At 39.7% G+C, this 18,555-nt stretch overlaps 2 protein-coding genes across 2 annotated transcripts in view; one reads left to right on the top strand and one right to left on the bottom strand.

Moving 5' to 3' along the window:
• The first annotated feature begins 42 nt into the window (after positions 1-42).
• Positions 43-6,890, top strand: LOC124161223 (39S ribosomal protein L14, mitochondrial). The gene is made up of 3 exons (XM_046537489.1): positions 43-229; positions 4,429-4,673; positions 6,543-6,890. The coding sequence occupies exons 2-3, from the start codon at positions 4,457-4,459 to the stop codon at positions 6,794-6,796; spliced, it is 471 nt and encodes a 156-aa protein (XP_046393445.1). The 5' UTR covers positions 43-229; positions 4,429-4,456; the 3' UTR covers positions 6,797-6,890.
• A 1,400-nt stretch (positions 6,891-8,290) lies between these two features.
• Positions 8,291-18,555, bottom strand: part of LOC124161224 (sialin-like) — a 30,419-nt gene continuing 20,154 nt past the window's right edge. Inside the window, exons 8-10 of the mRNA XM_046537490.1 lie at positions 12,179-12,420; positions 9,836-9,976; positions 8,291-8,547 (exon numbers count right to left, since the gene is read on the bottom strand). Of these exons, the coding sequence (XP_046393446.1) occupies positions 8,530-8,547; positions 9,836-9,976; positions 12,179-12,420 (401 nt within the window). The 3' untranslated portion in view covers positions 8,291-8,529. The remainder of the gene's footprint in view (positions 8,548-9,835; positions 9,977-12,178; positions 12,421-18,555) is intronic.

Here is an 18,555-nt window from a genome sequence, read left to right on the forward strand (position 1 = left end):
GGTCGTTTCTAGTACTACATTTGAACAAAAGAAACACAAAATTCCACCCCCTCGGATGCATCCGATCCGACCTGCATCTCTGAAGTTGTGGAATAATCTTTGTTGAGGAATGTGATATGTCCAAATTATGTTTTACTAAAGCTATGCTTTATCTGACTAAGTCTTCTCCAGGAATTCGTCTCACGAGCTGCTCTTGATAGCTTCAGAATTTCAATCCGAAATTCAGAACGTGAGTCTTAATAATCAATTAATTTCCTATGTAGCCAGGCGTTTTTCATGTAGTGTGTATTAAAAGTGTGAATTAAAATGGTATTTATTTGAACCCCTTAGAAGGTGCTTGGGGTATTACATAATCTATTAGAAGGGGTTTGCAAATTCAATATTTTACTCCTAAATTGCACTCTAGGTTGGAATTATTTGGGTTGTAACATTTTGCGCTTGCACTCACATGCTGCTGATATCTTCAAAACCGCTTATTCGGAACTTTTAATTTTTTTGTAAAACAATTTTACCCCCTTATTGTCTCGATATATTCCACAGATGTGACTGTTCAACGCTTGTATTTCCCTCGGCCCAATGCATAAATAATAAATGAATAAAAATTAAGAGGTCGTCTTTTGGCCCGTGCTAAGCTTAAAGTTTTTGTAAAACTAAAAGGATTTGTAGTCCTGCAAATTTTAATGTTACATTCAGTTGAAGTGAAGTCATGATATTCCCGAAGCCTCCCTCATTTTCTCCTTATTATTGTTAAGTCTCTTGTTAGTTGTCTCTTAAGTTAATCTTGATATTTATACAAGTGGTGTATTCTTCATTCATCCGTGTACAGCTCATGTTTGGAAACTAGTTAGCTGAACTGCTTTGTTTCTGGCTCTCTGATGCACGTCACTGTAGTTTCTATCTGGGGTATTTCATGGCGTTAAATTTAGTCATGTTGATAAAATGTTTGGTAGATACCTTGTGGAGGAGGTAGTGAAGTCGGTCAATATTTGTTAGGATCAGGATAGTGTGATAATTCCTTTGATTTTTTTCCCATGTGTATGAAGTTAAGTAGAATGCATAGGTTTATTGAAATGCATAGGCTCGTATTGGGGTAGCTTGCATGTCTAGATGGGTTTCAATAATCTCAGCATTAAAATGACAAGTATTCCTGTGGGTAGATATTTCTACCCTTTGAGCAGTATGAAAAATGTTTTATGTGGGACTGAATAATGTCATGGAAAACCTGATATCTCTGGGGATTTTTTAATTGATACCTGATTGACTCCCTGAACTATCTAATGCATAGAGTTACCATGTTAGCAACATTAGGGAGTGAAATAATATTAGAAAAACTATTATGTTAATGTGTCAATTACGTTAAATCGTTATAATTTAATTGTCTGAAATGGAAAATAGTTTGTATACATGGACAAATTTGGTGATGATACAACTAATTCTCTATAGAGCATTAGAAGACCTCCCGAGCCAACTTACATTACTGATGGAGGAACTTTACCATGGAACAATGCAAATGATTTTTGGCTAATTTCATCCTTGGTGAATATCAGTGGCGGATCCAGGATATGGACAAGGGGGGAGGCTAAGTGGGGGTCAAAATTGGATACCCAAGGAGGGAGCTATAGCCCTAATCCCTCTGTGGATCTGCCACTGGATTTTAACGTACCAAAAGCATGTAAAATAGGCCTTAAGTTTAGAACTAATTTGTATTTAAATTCATTGAAGTAGGTAAATATATCTGAAAATATAACTTAATACTTTTTTAAAAAGTTGCAACCTCCAAAAATTTTGACTTTATCTAGTGTGTGTCGACCCAATACACATCCCCACTGATCCACCACTGGTGAATATAAATTTGCCTCCATGTGCATTAGAGTTGTATGTTTCATGCAGTGCTTTGGAAAACGTACATTGCTGAATAGCGACAAAGTAGGGTTTATTTAGTCTCAGACTTCCTACTTGATGGTCTAAGAATGGATTTTATTGTTCACCTCAAGGTAGACCACCTGAATTTTTGGCATAAAGTTTTAATTTTAGTAAATTTTTAATTAGGGAAAACTTACCATTCATATTGACTAGATAAAATTTAGCAATCCTCTGCCTACTAGTTGCCTTACTCTTATTGCTAGTTGCCCGCTTTCCATTTTTTGGAATATCTAAGGCTTTCTACCATCTATAGCCATGGTTCTTAAGTTTTGGTTTATGCAAAAAACCTGTTTCAAATGATTATCAGCTATCGTTATCTCATTTTTTTTAAATATACATAAGATACATAACAACTCATTTGTCTCCTTGTTTTACCTAATTTTAACCACTCATTTCTTGATGGCGTTGTAATTGATCATAAAACATTATTTTCAAACCCTTGCAAATTTATAAATACCCTAGCAAAATTTTCTTTCCAGTTTATGTACAAAATCAGATCTGAAATTGGTGAGGTAAAATCTGGAACAGATGTAGGAGCATAAATCCTTATCTGGACCTGATATGGAAGTGATGTTTCATGATCTGGAATTTGTGAGGACAAGAAACACTGTTGCCATGTTCCCTATCAATTCAATGTATTCCATATCAGTTACCCAATGCATAGCTCCCAATTATTTCCATTGAAAACTTCCCTCCCAGGTTCTTTTGTCCCACATATTTTCCCAAGTAATGAGTAATTTATATGAGTTAAACTGCAACATTCACCAGCATCATACCAGGTCAAACCTAGATATCCACATCAAAACTAGATCTACCACACTAAATACTGAGGGTCCATACCACAAAGGAGCCAAACTCCACAATTCACTCCCTCATAATATTTTTAAAAAATCAGCAATTTGTTTAAATTCAAAACTGAGCTAAAAAAAATTTTAATACAAAAACCTTTGTATTCTACTGATGAATTTTATGCTGTATGTAAAGAAAAACTTAAATGAGTTATGTTGTATGTAAGGAAAAACTTAAATGGAAATAGGGTGGTTTCCTATTATTTTTTTATTGCCTAAATCGAAAGATTATTACTCCTGGAGTACGTATTTCACGCTTTTAGATTTTAAAATGACGTTATATATTTTTCGCGATTAAATGAAAAGTGAAAAATTTCGAGCGCGCCAAAACGCGACGCGTAAGTATGAATGCCGGGAAATCTCTCCGTGAGACGTATTTCTGGTTCCCGCTGCCGCCCTGTGAGGTGACCTTGAGACGAGGCTTAGCGCTGATACGACGCAGGCTGCTAGCGGGTAGCTGAGTACCCTGCTGGCTGGTAGCGCTTGGCTTAAATAAGGATTATTAATACCTTATCAAATGAAGAAAACTTTCCGACCTTAGCCAGTTTTAATAAGTGATTATTAAGACATATTTCCCTGAGCTCTGCGCCTCATGCATGCATTGGTAACCTTAGACAATGTATAACTCCTATCTACTCGTGTAGAAACTAGGTCCCTGTGACGTCACGTGGAGTGGCATCGCATGGGCGCCAATCTGGCCCTTTTCAAATGAGGATAAAAATGGACCATTGCCATTTGTCTAAACCGATATTTCTAAAAACGAAATAATTTGTATATTATGAATACAGTAATGGTGGGTAACGAATCGTTATCAATGCCTTTCGTTTTCTTTGATGAAGGAAACTACCCTATTAATGTATTAAATATTGTCCTGATGTATATTTAATTGTCATTTGCGTACATACTGTGTTCTATTGCCATCGTTTGTTTGTGTTTTTATCCTTTATGTAATGTAACTTGACGAAACTATGCAATTGTATTGCCTTCAGTGAATAAATTATTATTATTATTATTAGTAACATTTCACTTGTTCTGTTTCCATACCAGGGTGCTATATTTCTAACCTGATGCATTAATGTTGGTTGTTGTGGAAAAAAATTCCTTGTATGCACCAAGAATTGAACCACAGACCTTTCCAAGTCACTGCTCAAACCACTAAACTATCTAGGTTCTTTGATACCAATTGCAAAGTACTGAAATTCATGGTGATGGATGAGAGAATTTGTTCCCATGGCAATTATAGTGAACTTCGCTTTGAACTCACTGTTGTTTAAACCGCAGTTAGGAATATATTGCTCTGGCTTTTGTGCAGTCATGGGCTAACCACTGGTAGTGACTTCTTTGGAGTCCATATTCCCTTGTGGACTGCCAGGCCTAACACTATGAAACTTCTTCAACTTAATTTTTTAAGTTGGTTTAATTTCATGGAAATCAAGAAACCTTCTTAGATCCAAAACATAATTTAATGTAAGTTGTTATATTTCACTCACAACCTATGGGAAAGGGCCTATCAAAGGGGCCCTTACCTTCCCTCAAGGGCATAAAATTAATTCTTTGTACTCCTATGAAGGTCAATAATTACTATAACAATACAATAGGTGCATGAAGAGTAGCTGAAAAAATATTTCTATTTAGTATAGTTTTCATTTCTTTGCAGTGTCTACAAATTTTAAAACTGCTTCAACATGCTGAGTAATTCATTGCGCTGCCTGATGGCTATACCTCCAACTGCTGCTGTGGATTTTTGCCGTTGTATTTCTACTTCAGCGGTCAATCAGCACATTATTAAGTTAACTCGGTTACGGGTGGTAGACAACAGTGAAATAGGGAAGTTGGCAATGGCTGAAGGCAAACCTCCGAGGTGCATACATGTGTACAATAAAAAGGGTGTTGGTACAATTGGTAAGTATTCTGAAATAACTCTTCTAATTTATATGCCTGTATTATCTTATTTTCATTATATAGAAAAATGTCTGGTATATTTAAAATGAATTGGGTGAAGTATATTTTTGTGTGGTATATTTATTTGCAATGGGTCTCTTCCCTTGATTTTTTTTCTTATTGTTGGTTTGATAAACTTTGAAAAGTATATACACCATGTTTTTTCTGTTTTTTGATCCGTCACCTATCTGCTTCTTAGCTATTCGCTAAGAAAAACTGTCCAGATGTAAACCTTTAACCCTTTTGCAGAAAAGTTGATGAAGTCACTACATAGCTACATATTATTGAGCGCAGAATAGTTGATGAAGTCGCTAGCTATTATTCACCAGTTCACTGTTTATCGGAGCAGAATTAAACATTTGCCAGTAGAAGGGAAGGTAACTAGGAGAAGACCAAAGAAGATGGAGGGATTGTGTATGGATGGAAGGCACTAGAGCTAATAGCATGAGAAGTAGATAACAGATAGAAAAAAAAAGAAAAAAATGGGTCTCTTAATTATTTCAATCACTGTCACATTCAAAAAAATTTGGTAAACTCACTCATTGACATTTTGGGTTTAGTGCATTACCCCATTGCATTGTGGACTAAGTTTAGGGTGGTTATTCTGTAATTCCAAATGAAAATTATCAATTTGAAAAGTTTATTTTTTAATCATTAAATGGAACAGTCAATGAAAACAGTCATTCAATACTCGAAGCAGCAACAGTGACACAATTGAAATGAACTTTTCCTGTAGAAGTGAGCCTTAAACTCTTGATCTTTATGAGAGCTGTTACTTGCATGCCATCAATAGTCGACCTCCTATGACTGGGGCAGGGAGGCCTCAAGTTTGGGAGAGAGGGGCAATTCAAGCTATGTGTGTATTCCTATTCTTACGAGACCTCCCCATGGCCTAAGGAGTTTAACACGTTGCGTACTGGGTATTTAAATTCCTAGGAACGCCGAGATTGGAAATATGTGTCTATTAGGGCGTAATGCCTTTGGTTTAAACATGGTTAAAAAGCTAATGTTTGGAATATAACGTTACCCAATCAAACGTTACGATGCATCAATTCATTATGAATAACGAACAACAACTGAAAACGTACTAACGAATACGTATTGTACGCTTTAAAATTGCTTAGGTTGATGCGTCTAAATGACGAGAATCTTCGTCATCCATCCGGAACGTTCGGGAAAAAAATGACGAGAATTCTCGCCATCCGTACGCAACGTGTTAACCCATTAGTGCATAGCGTCCCATGCATCGGACGGCTGTATTTCATTTTTTTATGGGCTCCAGTTGACTTGCGCCACATTTTAATACTGTATTAATATATTAGTTGACTCATTGAATTTAATGACTCGAGAAGCGTTTATGTGAGACATGGACATGGACACGCTATGCACTAATGGGTTAAGAGGTTAGATATCTCCGGAGGACTCATCACTCGAGGGGCCTTTTCTCATGATGGGATACTTTTTTGTCACGGGGTAGTTTTCAGGGTATAAAAATCAGAGGAATTTCATGAAAATATATTTTTAAGCACAATGCCATTTTGTGAGTTGGTCTGTATTTTCAAATGGGAATGGCCTCATTCAGAGAGCTAGTGGATCTTAAAGTGAATGAATCAATGAGCCATTAATTTCTCTAGGCAGCAATGATGACATGAATGAAATAAATCATTTCCATGAAAGTGAGCCCTTTATATGATCCAGTGCTCGTGTGCCGTTACTTATTTAACCTCCAAACAATGCCAGTATTCGGTTAAATCTGTGACATCTTCCAAATTTAAGCCAAATTATGAGAGTTATTGAACTGCTTGGACTGACTTTTTTTTAATTTTTCAGGAGACAAAGTGCTTGTGGCTATTAGAGGACAGAAGAAGAAAGGAATCCTTGTGGGAGTGAAGCAGAAACAGAGTGCCATGATTCCAAAGTTTGATAGTAATAATCTAGTCCTGATTGATGACAATGGTACTCCATTAGGCACTAGAATCCATGTTCCCATCCCCACCATTCTGAGAACAATTCTGAAAGAGAAGACTCTTGCCAAGGGGGCTGACTATACTAAGCTATTAGCCCTGGCAACACGCTATGTGTAGTGTGGAGCAGTAAGCGTTAAGTTTTCGAATTATCATTGAAGGTGCATTGAGTTAGTGATTGTAAATAATTTTCCAATAAAATGTTATCTGAAAATTCTTTCCTTTCATTGCCTCCCAGTTTTAGAACAATTAAATAATATAGCAAAAAGTAGATAAAGAAGTACAATATGTATAACTGTACTTACAAGGTACAAACCTCTATGGCACCAGCTACTTGGTATGACTCGTGACGTCATTTTCCCTGTTCCTGCTGTTTTCACAACTGTTTAAATTCTTCTACTCCTCTTTCATTAATTGTTGCCTAAATAATGTTCAATTTGCGAAAACAACTGTTTACCATGTATAAATTGACGGAAAGAATTGTTCAGTAGACTTACAGGAAATCGGTTCGGAAGCCCATTACTCTATAATTGGAGTACTGTTTAACCTTGATAAATATAATTGCCTTAGAAGTTCAAAAAGTAAGTAAGCAGTGAGCATGTTCTAGATCCACAAAACATATTATTAAATGAAAGCTCTCAAGAAGCAAGTGACCTGATACACAGTCTTACGGAAAGTGGGAGTGGTATGTTGGTGATATGGGCTGCTGTGAGGCAGGGTAGCCTAATCTGTCAGCGTTCACTTTGAGGAAATTCATCATTAGTAATAAGATACAAACAGCTATAATAATGTCCCCACATCTGGACTGCTCTTGATGATAGCGTTGAAACTGTTTGAGTGATTAAAATTGAGTGGAAAATTACTATACATAGCTGTTTGTATCTTATTACTAGCCCAATGCGTGCTTACTATGTAGTGTATACGATGTAGAGTGTCACCAAGGTATGTCCCTTGAATCTCTCCCCTTCTCCAAAAATTTGCTTGTCACTCTCTGTCACAAAGTAATTGCAATAGGGTTGTAATTCAAATAAACATCCATAGCTGGGAGGTTTCATGAATAGTTCATTCTGTTGCTAAGCCTGTGTCTTATAATTAGCATCATGTGATCCATCTGTTATGCACCCACATGCACCCACATCTGGAATGATGCTCAAACATCTGTTTAATATGAATGGCTTGTTCTTTTTCCCCCCTGTAATGACGAATTTCAAAGCACTGCAGAAAAAAGTGTCTTTGTACACAGTCACGCACATGGCTGCAAAGTTAAATACACCACAGGATAAATAAGGCTTTTTCACTCCGACAGTGGCTTAGTGAAAACGACCCTCGCCACATGTGCCACAGTGTGGACTAGTGATGTCGACATCTTGTTCAGTAAAACCCATCCCGAATTTCGCTCTGAGAAAATGGCTTGGTGGTGTAACTAGCTAACACACCTGACCGACAATCGGGGGATCTGGGTTGGAATCCTGGCTAAGTAAAATATTTTTTCATGGCGACCTTTTTCCTTTGGTGTATTTAACTTTGCACTTGTGAGCGTGACTGCATACAAAGTCACTTGTTTCTGCAGTACCATGAAAATTTAATTTAGGCTGAGCCATATTTTTATTCAAATACATAAATATTCATTATTTTATTTCACTTACTAAATGGTATTATAATGTATAGTATATTAGTCAATATTATAAGTGGTTAACACTGTTTCCACTGTCTCTGAGTAGAGCATAATTTACAGTTTACTGACTTGGTGGTGCCAAATATAGCATGGCCTCCATTGAACTAGCATATATTTCTTGTCAGTATCATGATCCCAGGTGTGGAAATATTCCCTTGTATTGTTGAATCCTCAAGAGTCATGCTTTTGATGGATCCTGAAAAAAAGTCATTGGCTATGCTCAGAAAATTATGTACGTGTGTAGTTAGGTATATATTTCTATGTAATACACATATTTCTAACCTGCTGCATTAACATTAATGCTATGGAAAAAAAATTTCTCTGGACAAGGAATCGAACCGTGGACCTTTAAATTTCTGGGCCACTATACTACCCAGGTTCCTTGATTCCGATGGCAATTTACCGAGGTTCCACTCCGTAGACTACTGTGTTATATCATTTGCCAAACCCTTCCTCCCAGCATGCTTAATTCTTATGTACGAGTTTTCATTGATTTTTTATTTTTGCTTTGTATTCAGACAAACCAAATGTGTTATACTATTTTTGAAGCGTATCTTTTGCAAAATCACATAATTAACACAAATTAGAGAATTATTAAGGATTTTATCAGTAATTATCAGTAAATTGAAATTATTAAAGTACATATTTACTGAAAAAATATTATGAGTATGCCTTACAAGAGATAATATTTTGGCATTCTGTTTTGTTAGTGGTGTTTGAAAATGTTATTTTTTCTTAAATCTGTTTTTTTCTCGGAATATCGGTGGTGTTGGGAGTTTTCTAAATTTTTTTATACAAATTGTTCACAGAGTCCTAGGCATATGTCTAGATATTATAATAAAGATAAAAAATCCACTCTATGTCTATATGTAGTAGAAAAATTTTTCTTGAGTGTAAAACCAACCAAATACTCATCCGTGTGGCATAGGAATTTCATTCAGGGGGAAAAAACGAGGGGGAAACATTTCTGAAAAACAGGGCACTAAGTAAAGGGTTTTAAAATGGGGTTTCTCAATTTTCATAACCGAAAAAAAAACTTCATTTTACAAATAAATCTTCTGTAAATTCATGATTTTTCAATATTTGGTTTTCTTTTGTGATGCAAAGCAAGTGTGTTCTCATATTTTGGGGGGTCCGAACCCCCTGGATCTCCCCCCTCGCTATTCCACTGACTCATCCACTTTACCTTTCATCATGAAAAAGAAAGACCTTCCTGTTCTAAATTAGCAGTTCTGTGACACCTTCATCCCACTTTTCATCCTAAGTAAACGAACTCGTTATCTCACCCTTCTTTCTCGGACAGGTGCTTACACAATACTTGAACTCCCCTATGGACCTAAGTCAATGGAGCCACTCCAGGAATAGTTCACCTCAAATATCATTATTCCTTGGCCATCAATGGAGCTATCATTGAAAAGCAGTGATAGCAGCAAAAAGGTGGTTCATATTCACTCATACTTGAGGTGGTTAAAAATCGTGCAAACCTGAATCCTCCTTCCATTCTCATCATTCATGTTATTCCAAGGCCTCTCCCTTACAGATCCAAATACCAGGTACAGCAAGTAGGTTCCAGCAGATATGCCCGCTCCAAGGTAGAAAACGATGGCCCATCGCTCCATTGTTTGCTAAAAGAATAGAATAGAATTTGTTAAATTCAAAGCACCTCTGTGTTGGGATTAACACTCGAAGAGGCTGATGCAAATTACGCTTAAACCACCCTTCAAATTGAAAATACGAGAAGAGTATACCGCCTTTATTGTGATGCGGACTGATACAAAGTTAAAGTTAATGGTGTCGTAGTCTCAAAAACATTGTTAAGGTCATATGCCAATAGGAACAGGTCATAGTGATCCATGGTGTCTGTGTATGGGTAGCACTTTTTCTTGGCATAGGGTGATGTGGTGGAGTTTTAACTTCAAATCTCCACCACAGTGGTCAGCCACTAGTCTAATATTGCTGCCATAGGTCCTCTGTAACACTGCCAGGGTACAATATACCCAAGCTCTTGGACAAAGTGCCACCCACACACAATGACCAGTTCTTTTGAGCGAGTGACCTCAACTGGATGAGGATTAGGCTCTCCTACCACCACAAACTTTAACTCTCTATCAGTCAGCATCACTATAAATGTGGGCTGCTCTACTTGCATTACTTAATTGAAGTGTGGTTTAATTGGCATTTCCATGATTCCCCTTCACTGTCAAAGGTAGAAATTTATCCTGCTGATCTTTTTTATCGAGTTGGAAAATTATTTATCACTATAATTATTATAAAATAAAACTCAACTGCTAATCACCTCAGGGCAACAGGTTAGATACAGAATGTGAATGATACCTAAAGAGAGACTCACCAAAAATTACAAACTTGTCAAAAATTTGATAATTTTTTGAAATTTATAAAATATTTCAGAGCGATCCAATTGTTTTCACCTTTACCGAGGCTCTACACAGAATCTTCCAAATTTGTGCCATGTGATGTAACCAATTACTGGTAGCAAATTAAACTATCATCGGTGTGATATCAGGGGATCTTGGTTAAAATCAAGGGGTACTATGAACTTTCTACTACGGAACATCTACTCCCATACATAGTGTAGGCCGAAGGTGGTGGTACAGCAGACTCCCGATTATCTGGCTGCAGTATATCTGTGTTGTGGATTATCTGTGCATGACTTTCACTCTCGCTCAATATTTTCCAAGATTTTTATAAAAAAATAAAATCTACGCGAAATCACTGAAATTACTGCATTAATGCTAGGGCTTATTATCTCCATTAGAATCCCCTTCGTATAACGGAAGCGATCGCGCACTAGCTGCATTCACGGGAGCACCATGTTCCTGTTTTCCAAGCCTCGCAGCACGCGACCTCGCTCCGTGATCATGGATACACATCCCATAGCAGTTGCAACCTGGGCAACTTGTTCAAAAGGCAACTACGTGGCGTGGTGCCTGACAGTGTAGTTTTTGAGGTCAAGCAGTGGTTTTGAAGCATTCGTGCATTTTCAAATTTTTCTGTATCCGTCATCACAAAGCCACGGATGTGTGGTTTATGAAACCAGGTCTTACATGGAGCATTAATAATACCAGTGCAACCCTTGTTATTGCCGCTAAAAAGATCGCAAACTGGCAAAGAAAGCTTTAAATGACTCTGGGAAGCACTCTAAAATAACAGAATAACTGCATGAATTATAATATATTGTTTGTTTTACATAAATTATTAACATTACAAGACATTTAAGTGAAAGTTTGGGTTATCCGTTTTTTTGATTATTCGTGCCGTCTCTCCCCCTCATTAGCCCGGATAATCGGGAGTGTGCTGTATTAATCAATTATTGGGATGAAGAACTGTACAATTGGGCAAAATATAGGAATAGAGAGCATTTTTTTTTAATTAGAAGCAAAAATTGAGATAGCACCACTATAGATGTATCTGGTTTGATCCCAGTTACTCCAGCAACATCTTATGAATTGAAAATTCAAAATATCATTATAAAACAAAATTTTCCTCAGAAATCAGGTTAAATTTAAGTCCTGAGAAGGTTGAATTAAAAAAATTTTGGTCGGATATAAACAATTCTTCTTGAAGTGGGGGTCTTATCCAGACCCCAGGAGAGTGGGTGGTCCCGCGACCCCCCCTCACCCCTGCTGGAAACCCTGGCAACACTCATGGATCCCAAGCTCATCTTAGATTCAGGTTGTGAAGAATAATAATCATGTTTACCCAGCAATTTAGGATATAACTTTACATTTGATTCAATGCTTGTGTCATCTCTTTCATGTTATGCATGTTGAAATTAGGATGAATGTGCAATACCAAAAAATTCATACCTCTCCACCAACTATTGCTGCTATTACTAGTGGTGTAACTATTCCAGAGGAATTTAGGACAGTGTGCAGTATCCCAGATGTTATGCCAGTGAAGTTAACTGCCAAATCAATGTGGTTCACATACGAGCCTCCAAAGAAAGCTCCTGCAGCTAAGCCATTAAGGGCTAGTAGAGCTACGATGATCTGTGGATCAGACTGAACCTGAGTTATGACTATTAAACACACGGTTGGACCCAAAGCAGCTGAAATGAAACAAAAGAAAAAATACCTCTTATAGGACCAGTTTCAAGTTAGCACAACTGTAGAGTTCACAATAATTACCATTGGATACAATTTTCCTCGACTGGGAATCAAGGAATCTTAATAGCTTAGTGGTCAGCTCGGTGGCCCAAAGTTCCGTGGTACAACAGCCGATCGATGGGCATTTTTTCCCAATGTACATAGTTGTATGTAAGTTGATTCATCAGTTAGTTCATTGGTAGCACCAAGGTTGAGCCCAGGCCCACCCAAATATTTTTCCATCCACCCAAATAAGACAGAAAAATTTCAGAATCAAAGTCCAAAATTAAATTTTATTTTAGGAAATTAAAATAAATTGTAGCTCAGAGTAAATACTTACGCTATGATTGTACATGCACAGTTATAATCATATGGAAAACCACTCTGTTATTTTTGCGAGTGCATATAAGTTTTTCAAGTGAATATAAAATGAATACACTCTCGAAAACACGTTAAGGCCTGAGGCATAATTTGTTTTAGCTACGTGGCATGTCATTCAAGTCAAAGAGGTGCCATTCATACAAGGTTAATAAATAAATGTTTTGCTCTATATTTTGTCCTTTGTATTTATACTTGTTAGCTCAAGGATAGGCCCACCCCAGTGGTGTAGCAAAGGGGGAAATCTGGGGGGTCCAGGCCCCCCCAAAATATAAGAGCACAATTTCTTTCCTTCATAAAAGAAAACAAAAATTGAAAAATTATGAATTAGAAAAGATTTCTTTGATAAATCAATTTTTTTTAATTATGGAAAGTGTCAAAATTAGTTTAAAACCATGTAATTAGTGCCCTGTTTTTTTAACAAAATTCCTGGCTACCCCACTGGCCCTCCCATTTTATAATCTGGCCCATGCATGTGACACATGCTGAAGCTACTGCTGCCATACAGTGCAACCTCGATAAAACGACACCCCACGGTGCACCAATAAACACTCGCTATAGCGAATTGTCGCTTTACCGGAGGTGGTGCAAATAATAGCCAATATACCTCATAATATTACTCCTTCATTTTTATTTTCTCGCTTAGACGTGTTTGGTGTTTTTTTGGACGTGGTGTGTTCCATCAAATGCTTTCTATTCATGCAACTCATGGACGTGCGGGTATGCTGACGACTGCTTTCTGCCGCCCGAGGAACAAAAGAAGATCAAGTATTCGCGAATGCTAATGCCACAATATTTTCACCAATATTAACTACTTATTTATTGAACGACAGTTTACCACATAAATTTGAGCCTGAGCACTCCATTAACTTCATTTCTAACAGATCGCTAGCAATTACAGAGATTTAGGAGTCTTGGTGTAAGTTTTTCCGGCGGTGAAACCCTCGCTATGGCGAGAGCCAACGACAAAAGGGCCTCGTAAAAACGACATTTTTTACATGCTTATTATGGGATCAATTAACGGTGCATCGGCTATATCGGTCTCGCTATAGCCTGTACTCGCTTTAACGAGGTTCCACTGTAGTTACCTATGTATTTTAGTTAGCATAGAGTTCAGTAGTGCAGCTGCTGGGAGTGGTCACCATCTTTCGTGAAGCAAAAGAGATTTATTTATACATTCCATTATCCTTTTCTTCCAGTAAAAGTTATAGGCAAGGGCATACCCAGGATCATAACTAGGGGTGAGAGGGGGGTGGGGCAGGCCAAGCTGTGATATTTTAGCATGGAAAAGGTGAATGAAACCAACATTTTAAGAAAATTATAATAGCCTTTATTAGTTTATGAGATTATTTCCTTGAAAAATATTTTTATTTTAGTGATATATCTTATACTAATACATATCATTTTTTGTGGGTTTGAAGATAATTTGTTGAATAGTTTCGTTTCAATTCAGTACTGATTTTGCTTAAAGACTTTTGCAATTTTTGCTTCTATTGGAGGGGGGGGGGGGAGAGCTGCCCTCCCCTGCCCTGATGTGAGGGAACTATTTTGAAGGCCCGCCATGATCCACCAATATCGATTATATCGAACCGGTGGATCGGCGACCTTGAGGGGATGGGGGTACCCGGTGGGGGAGAGTCGAGCACGTGGTGAAGATGGACGGAAACGGGACTGTGCCGGAAAGTGTTTTTAAATCCGTGAAGGCCGTGTACGCACCTAGCCATCAATAAACGTCTCTGTCCCGTTTGTACTTGTTTTATTGTGCCGCAAAGTCACTACAAATCTGGCGACGAGGAAAACATTGGCAGACAAGTACAAGTGATTTCGTGAATTCGCGCGCCACCGAAATGATCGGCCACGTTACCGAATTCAACCCCGCGAAGGAAGAGTTTGGGGCCTATGTTGAAAGACTAGAGCAGTTTTTCATTGTGAACGATATCGGGGAGGAAAAAAAAGTGCCACTATTTATTACGCTGATCGGGTCAGACACGTACGCGGTGTTGAAAAGCTTACTCGACCCGGTCAAACCTGTGAGTAAATCCCTCTCGGTACTAATATCTACGCTCTCAGAACACTTTAGCCCGAAAAGACTGGTGATTGCTGAGCGCGTAAGGTTCTACAAGAGGAATCAATTGCCAAACGAGCCCCTCTCATCGTACATCGTGGAGCTGAGGAGGTTGGCAGCAACGTGTGAGTTTAAAACTTTTCTGGATGAGGCGCTTAGAGATAGGCTCATATGTGGATTGTCGTCCGAGTTAGTGCAACGAAGGCTCATTATGGAACCACAGCTGACTTTCGAGAGAGCTTGCTCCCTAGGGCAAGAGTTGGTGCAGGCGGAAAGCCAGGCAGCGTTGTTGCGCCCTGCAATCACGGGCGCCTCTGCGCCTAATGAGGGCATTTGTAAGCTGGACCATGGTCCAAATTCGGGAAGGAGCCGACCACCAAGATCAGGCGGACCACGGACCATACCCCGCTGCTGGCGCTGCGGCCGAGCACACAGCCCTGATACATGTGCGGTGCGGACTTGGGAATGTCGCCGTTGCGGGAAGAGGGGCCACATCGCCAAACAGTGCAGACCAGGAGGACACGCACAAATTCATGAGGTCGAGGGCGTCGTCAACCTGGATGGAGAAGCAGTAGCAGCCGCCAGCGTGCACCCCGAGTATGAACGGTGCCATGGTATACATTCGGCTGGTGAAGTGGGTGAGTTCTTGGGCCCAGAGGTTTGTAAATGCACTCTTGACGTGGAGGGAACTGAAATAATTTTCGAAATCGATAGCGGAGCATCTGTAACAGTCATGGGCGTAAAGCAATTTGAACGGCTCCTCCGGGGATTAACGCTAAGGAGGTGTGCATTAAGACTGAAGTCAGCTTCGGGATCTGCACTGGGTATCAAGGGTCAGACGATTGTTTCCGTCAAACGTATCTCTGATAATAAGGGGACTGAAAACCGGGTCCAGTTAACGTTAATAGTTATTGATTCAGACCTAAGATTCCCACTTTTAGGCAGGGCATGGCTAGATGTATTAAAGCCAAATTGGAGAAACCTCTTGTCAATCAATCAATTGGATGCGTCGGCTTCCAAACTGGCAGTCTGCTACCCAGATGTATTTGATGGCAACAGGCAGGCAAAGATTAACTATTTTAAGGCACACATAGTTTTGAAGCCCAATGCGACCCCAATTTTTCGAAAAGCGTATGATGTGCCTTTTAAAATTAGGGATCGGGTAAAGCAGGAATTAGATAAGCTGGTAGAATGTGGGATCTTTGAGCCTGTAAGACATTCTGAATGGGCAAGCCCCCTAGTTGTTGTCCCAAAGAAAAATGGGGAACTCCGACTGTGCATCGATTACAAGAGTACCGTTAACACTGTGATCGAAAGGGATCAGTACCCACTCCCACGATTGGATGACATACTAAGTGGGCTCTCAGGGGGGAGAGTGTTTGTAACTCTTGACCTCAGCAGGGCATTTATGCAGCTCCTACTATCGGAAGAGTGTAAGGGGGCATTGGTGGTGAACACTATATTTGGTCTGTATAGGGTTCATAGATTACCATATGGGGTTTCAAGTGCTCCAGGCATATTCCAGTCAGTCATGGACTCAGTGTTACAGGGCCTGGAAGGGGTACAGTGCTATATCGATGATGTGGTGATAGCAGGGAAAAATTGGCAGGACTGTTATGATAAGACTGAGGCAGTGTTGTCTCGCCTGTCTAAGTACGGGATCCGGGTAAATGGAGAGAAATGTAACTTTTTCAAGTCCAGTATAGACTACCTGGGGCACACTATTGATGCGTCGGGTATCAGGCCAACAGAGGGGAAGCTGAAGGCAATAATGAGTTGTCCTACCCCTGAAAATGTTCACCAGCTCAAATCATACTTGGGGATGTTTAACTTCTATGGGAAATTTATCCCCATGGCATCCACCGTTTTGAGGCCTTTACACCGGTTGACCGAAAAGGGGGTTCCATTTACTTGGACGGCTCTTGAAGAAGCAGCCTTCTGTAAAAGCAAGGAGTTGTTTGGGCAGAATAACATCCTCACCCATTACCAGTCAGATGTTCCCCTAATTCTGGTTACGGATGCCTCACCCTATGGGGTGGGCGCAGTGTTATGCCATGAGATAAACGGGTCAGAGAGACCAATTATGTGTGCCTCTGCCACCTTAAGCCAGGCAGAAAGAAACTATGCCCAAGTCGAGAGGGAAGCACTTGCCATTGTGTTCGGGGTCCGAAAATTCCATAAATATTTGTATGGGCAAAAATTTTCAATAATAACAGACGCACAGGTTCTAAAAAGAATTCTGGGACCAAAGGTTGGGATCCCAACTTTGGCGGCCTCAAGGCTGCAAAGATGGGCCATCATTCTTGCTGCCTATGACTACGATGTCCTGTATAGGAAGACTGTCAGTAATGCAGATATGTTATCTAGATTACCCCTCCCTACGGAGACCACAGGAGATATCGAATGCGTATTCCAGATCGAATCACCCTTGAGCTGTCTAGGCGTTCAAGAATCTTCCCAACAGGATACAGTATTGCAAAAAGTGATGAGGTTTACTCACTCAGGGTGGCCACAGCAATGTGAAGATAGTCTAAGGCCATATTTTGTGCGACGTTCAGAACTGAGTATTACAGAGGGATGCGTGTGTTGGGGGAACAGAGTGGTAATTCCATTAGCATTGAGAGGGCAAGTCCTCAGGCTACTCCATGATCAGCACATTGGGATTGCTAGGATGAAACTACAGGCAAGGTCACAAGTATGGTGGCCAGGCATTGACAAGGATGTCGAGGAGATAGCAACAAATTGTGAGACTTGTCAAGCAACGCAGGCAAATATCTCCAAAGGGAAATATTTAGTGTCGTGGCCAAAGACAAACTCCCCTTGGGAACGCATCCATTTGGATTTTTGTCACTTTCAAGGGCATGAAATTTTAGTTCTAGTCGACAGCTTTTCCCGATGGATTGAAACTTGGGTTATGAGTCGCACGAATGCCCAGAATACCATATTGAAATTAAGAGGGTTCATGGCAGTGTTTGGTATTCCCCAAGAGATAGTTACCGATAATGGTCCTCCTTTCCAGTCAAGGGAATTCCTAGAATTCTGTGGAAAAAATGGCATAAAGGTAATCAAAAGCCCCCCGTACCACCCTGCCTCGAATGGGCTGGCAGAACGTAGTGTGCGAACACTGAAGGAAAGTTTGGGGAAACAAGTAGTAGAGACCCTAATGAGCCATATTTCCACTGTCCCGCAAGCCTTAACACAGACTGATATAGAGGGTATGCTTCTGAGCTTCATAGGCACTTATCGAAATACCCCAAATTCTGTTTCCGGGTTTACACCAGCCTCCCTGGTACTCAAGCATCACCCAAGGTCGTTTTTGTCCATGTTGAACCCCAAATTTGAGGGAAACCCACCAACTGTGTCAAAAGTTGGACGTCCCGCATCAAGGGAAATGCCATGCATCCCGCAATATTCTATGTTTGAAGAAGTGTGGATACAAAATCCAAAACCTGGTCCAATACGCTACGTGAAAGGTCGAATAATAGGGTGCTTGAGTGCTTCTACATACCGGGCCCAACTCCCCAGTGGGGAAAGGACTGTGCATGTTGACCAGATGAGGAAGTGCACAGGGCAAAAGAAAACAAACCTCACCGCACAAGGTCCTTCACCAGCAGTGAAGGACCCCGTGCCCTTTTGGTGCCCAACCCCCTGTCCT

The sequence above is a fragment of the Ischnura elegans genome, chromosome 6 (assembly GCF_921293095.1).
Source record: "Ischnura elegans chromosome 6, ioIscEleg1.1, whole genome shotgun sequence".
Taxonomy (NCBI): Eukaryota; Metazoa; Arthropoda; class Insecta; order Odonata; family Coenagrionidae; genus Ischnura; species Ischnura elegans.

Coding starts and splice junctions, on each gene's coding strand:
- LOC124161223 (XM_046537489.1), top strand. CDS start 4,457: ATGCTGAGTAATTCATTGCGCTGCCTGATGGCTATACCTCCAACTGCT. Junction 4,674..6,542: donor AAAGGGTGTTGGTACAATTG/GTAAGTATTCTG, acceptor TTAATTTTTCAG/GAGACAAAGTGCTTGTGGCT.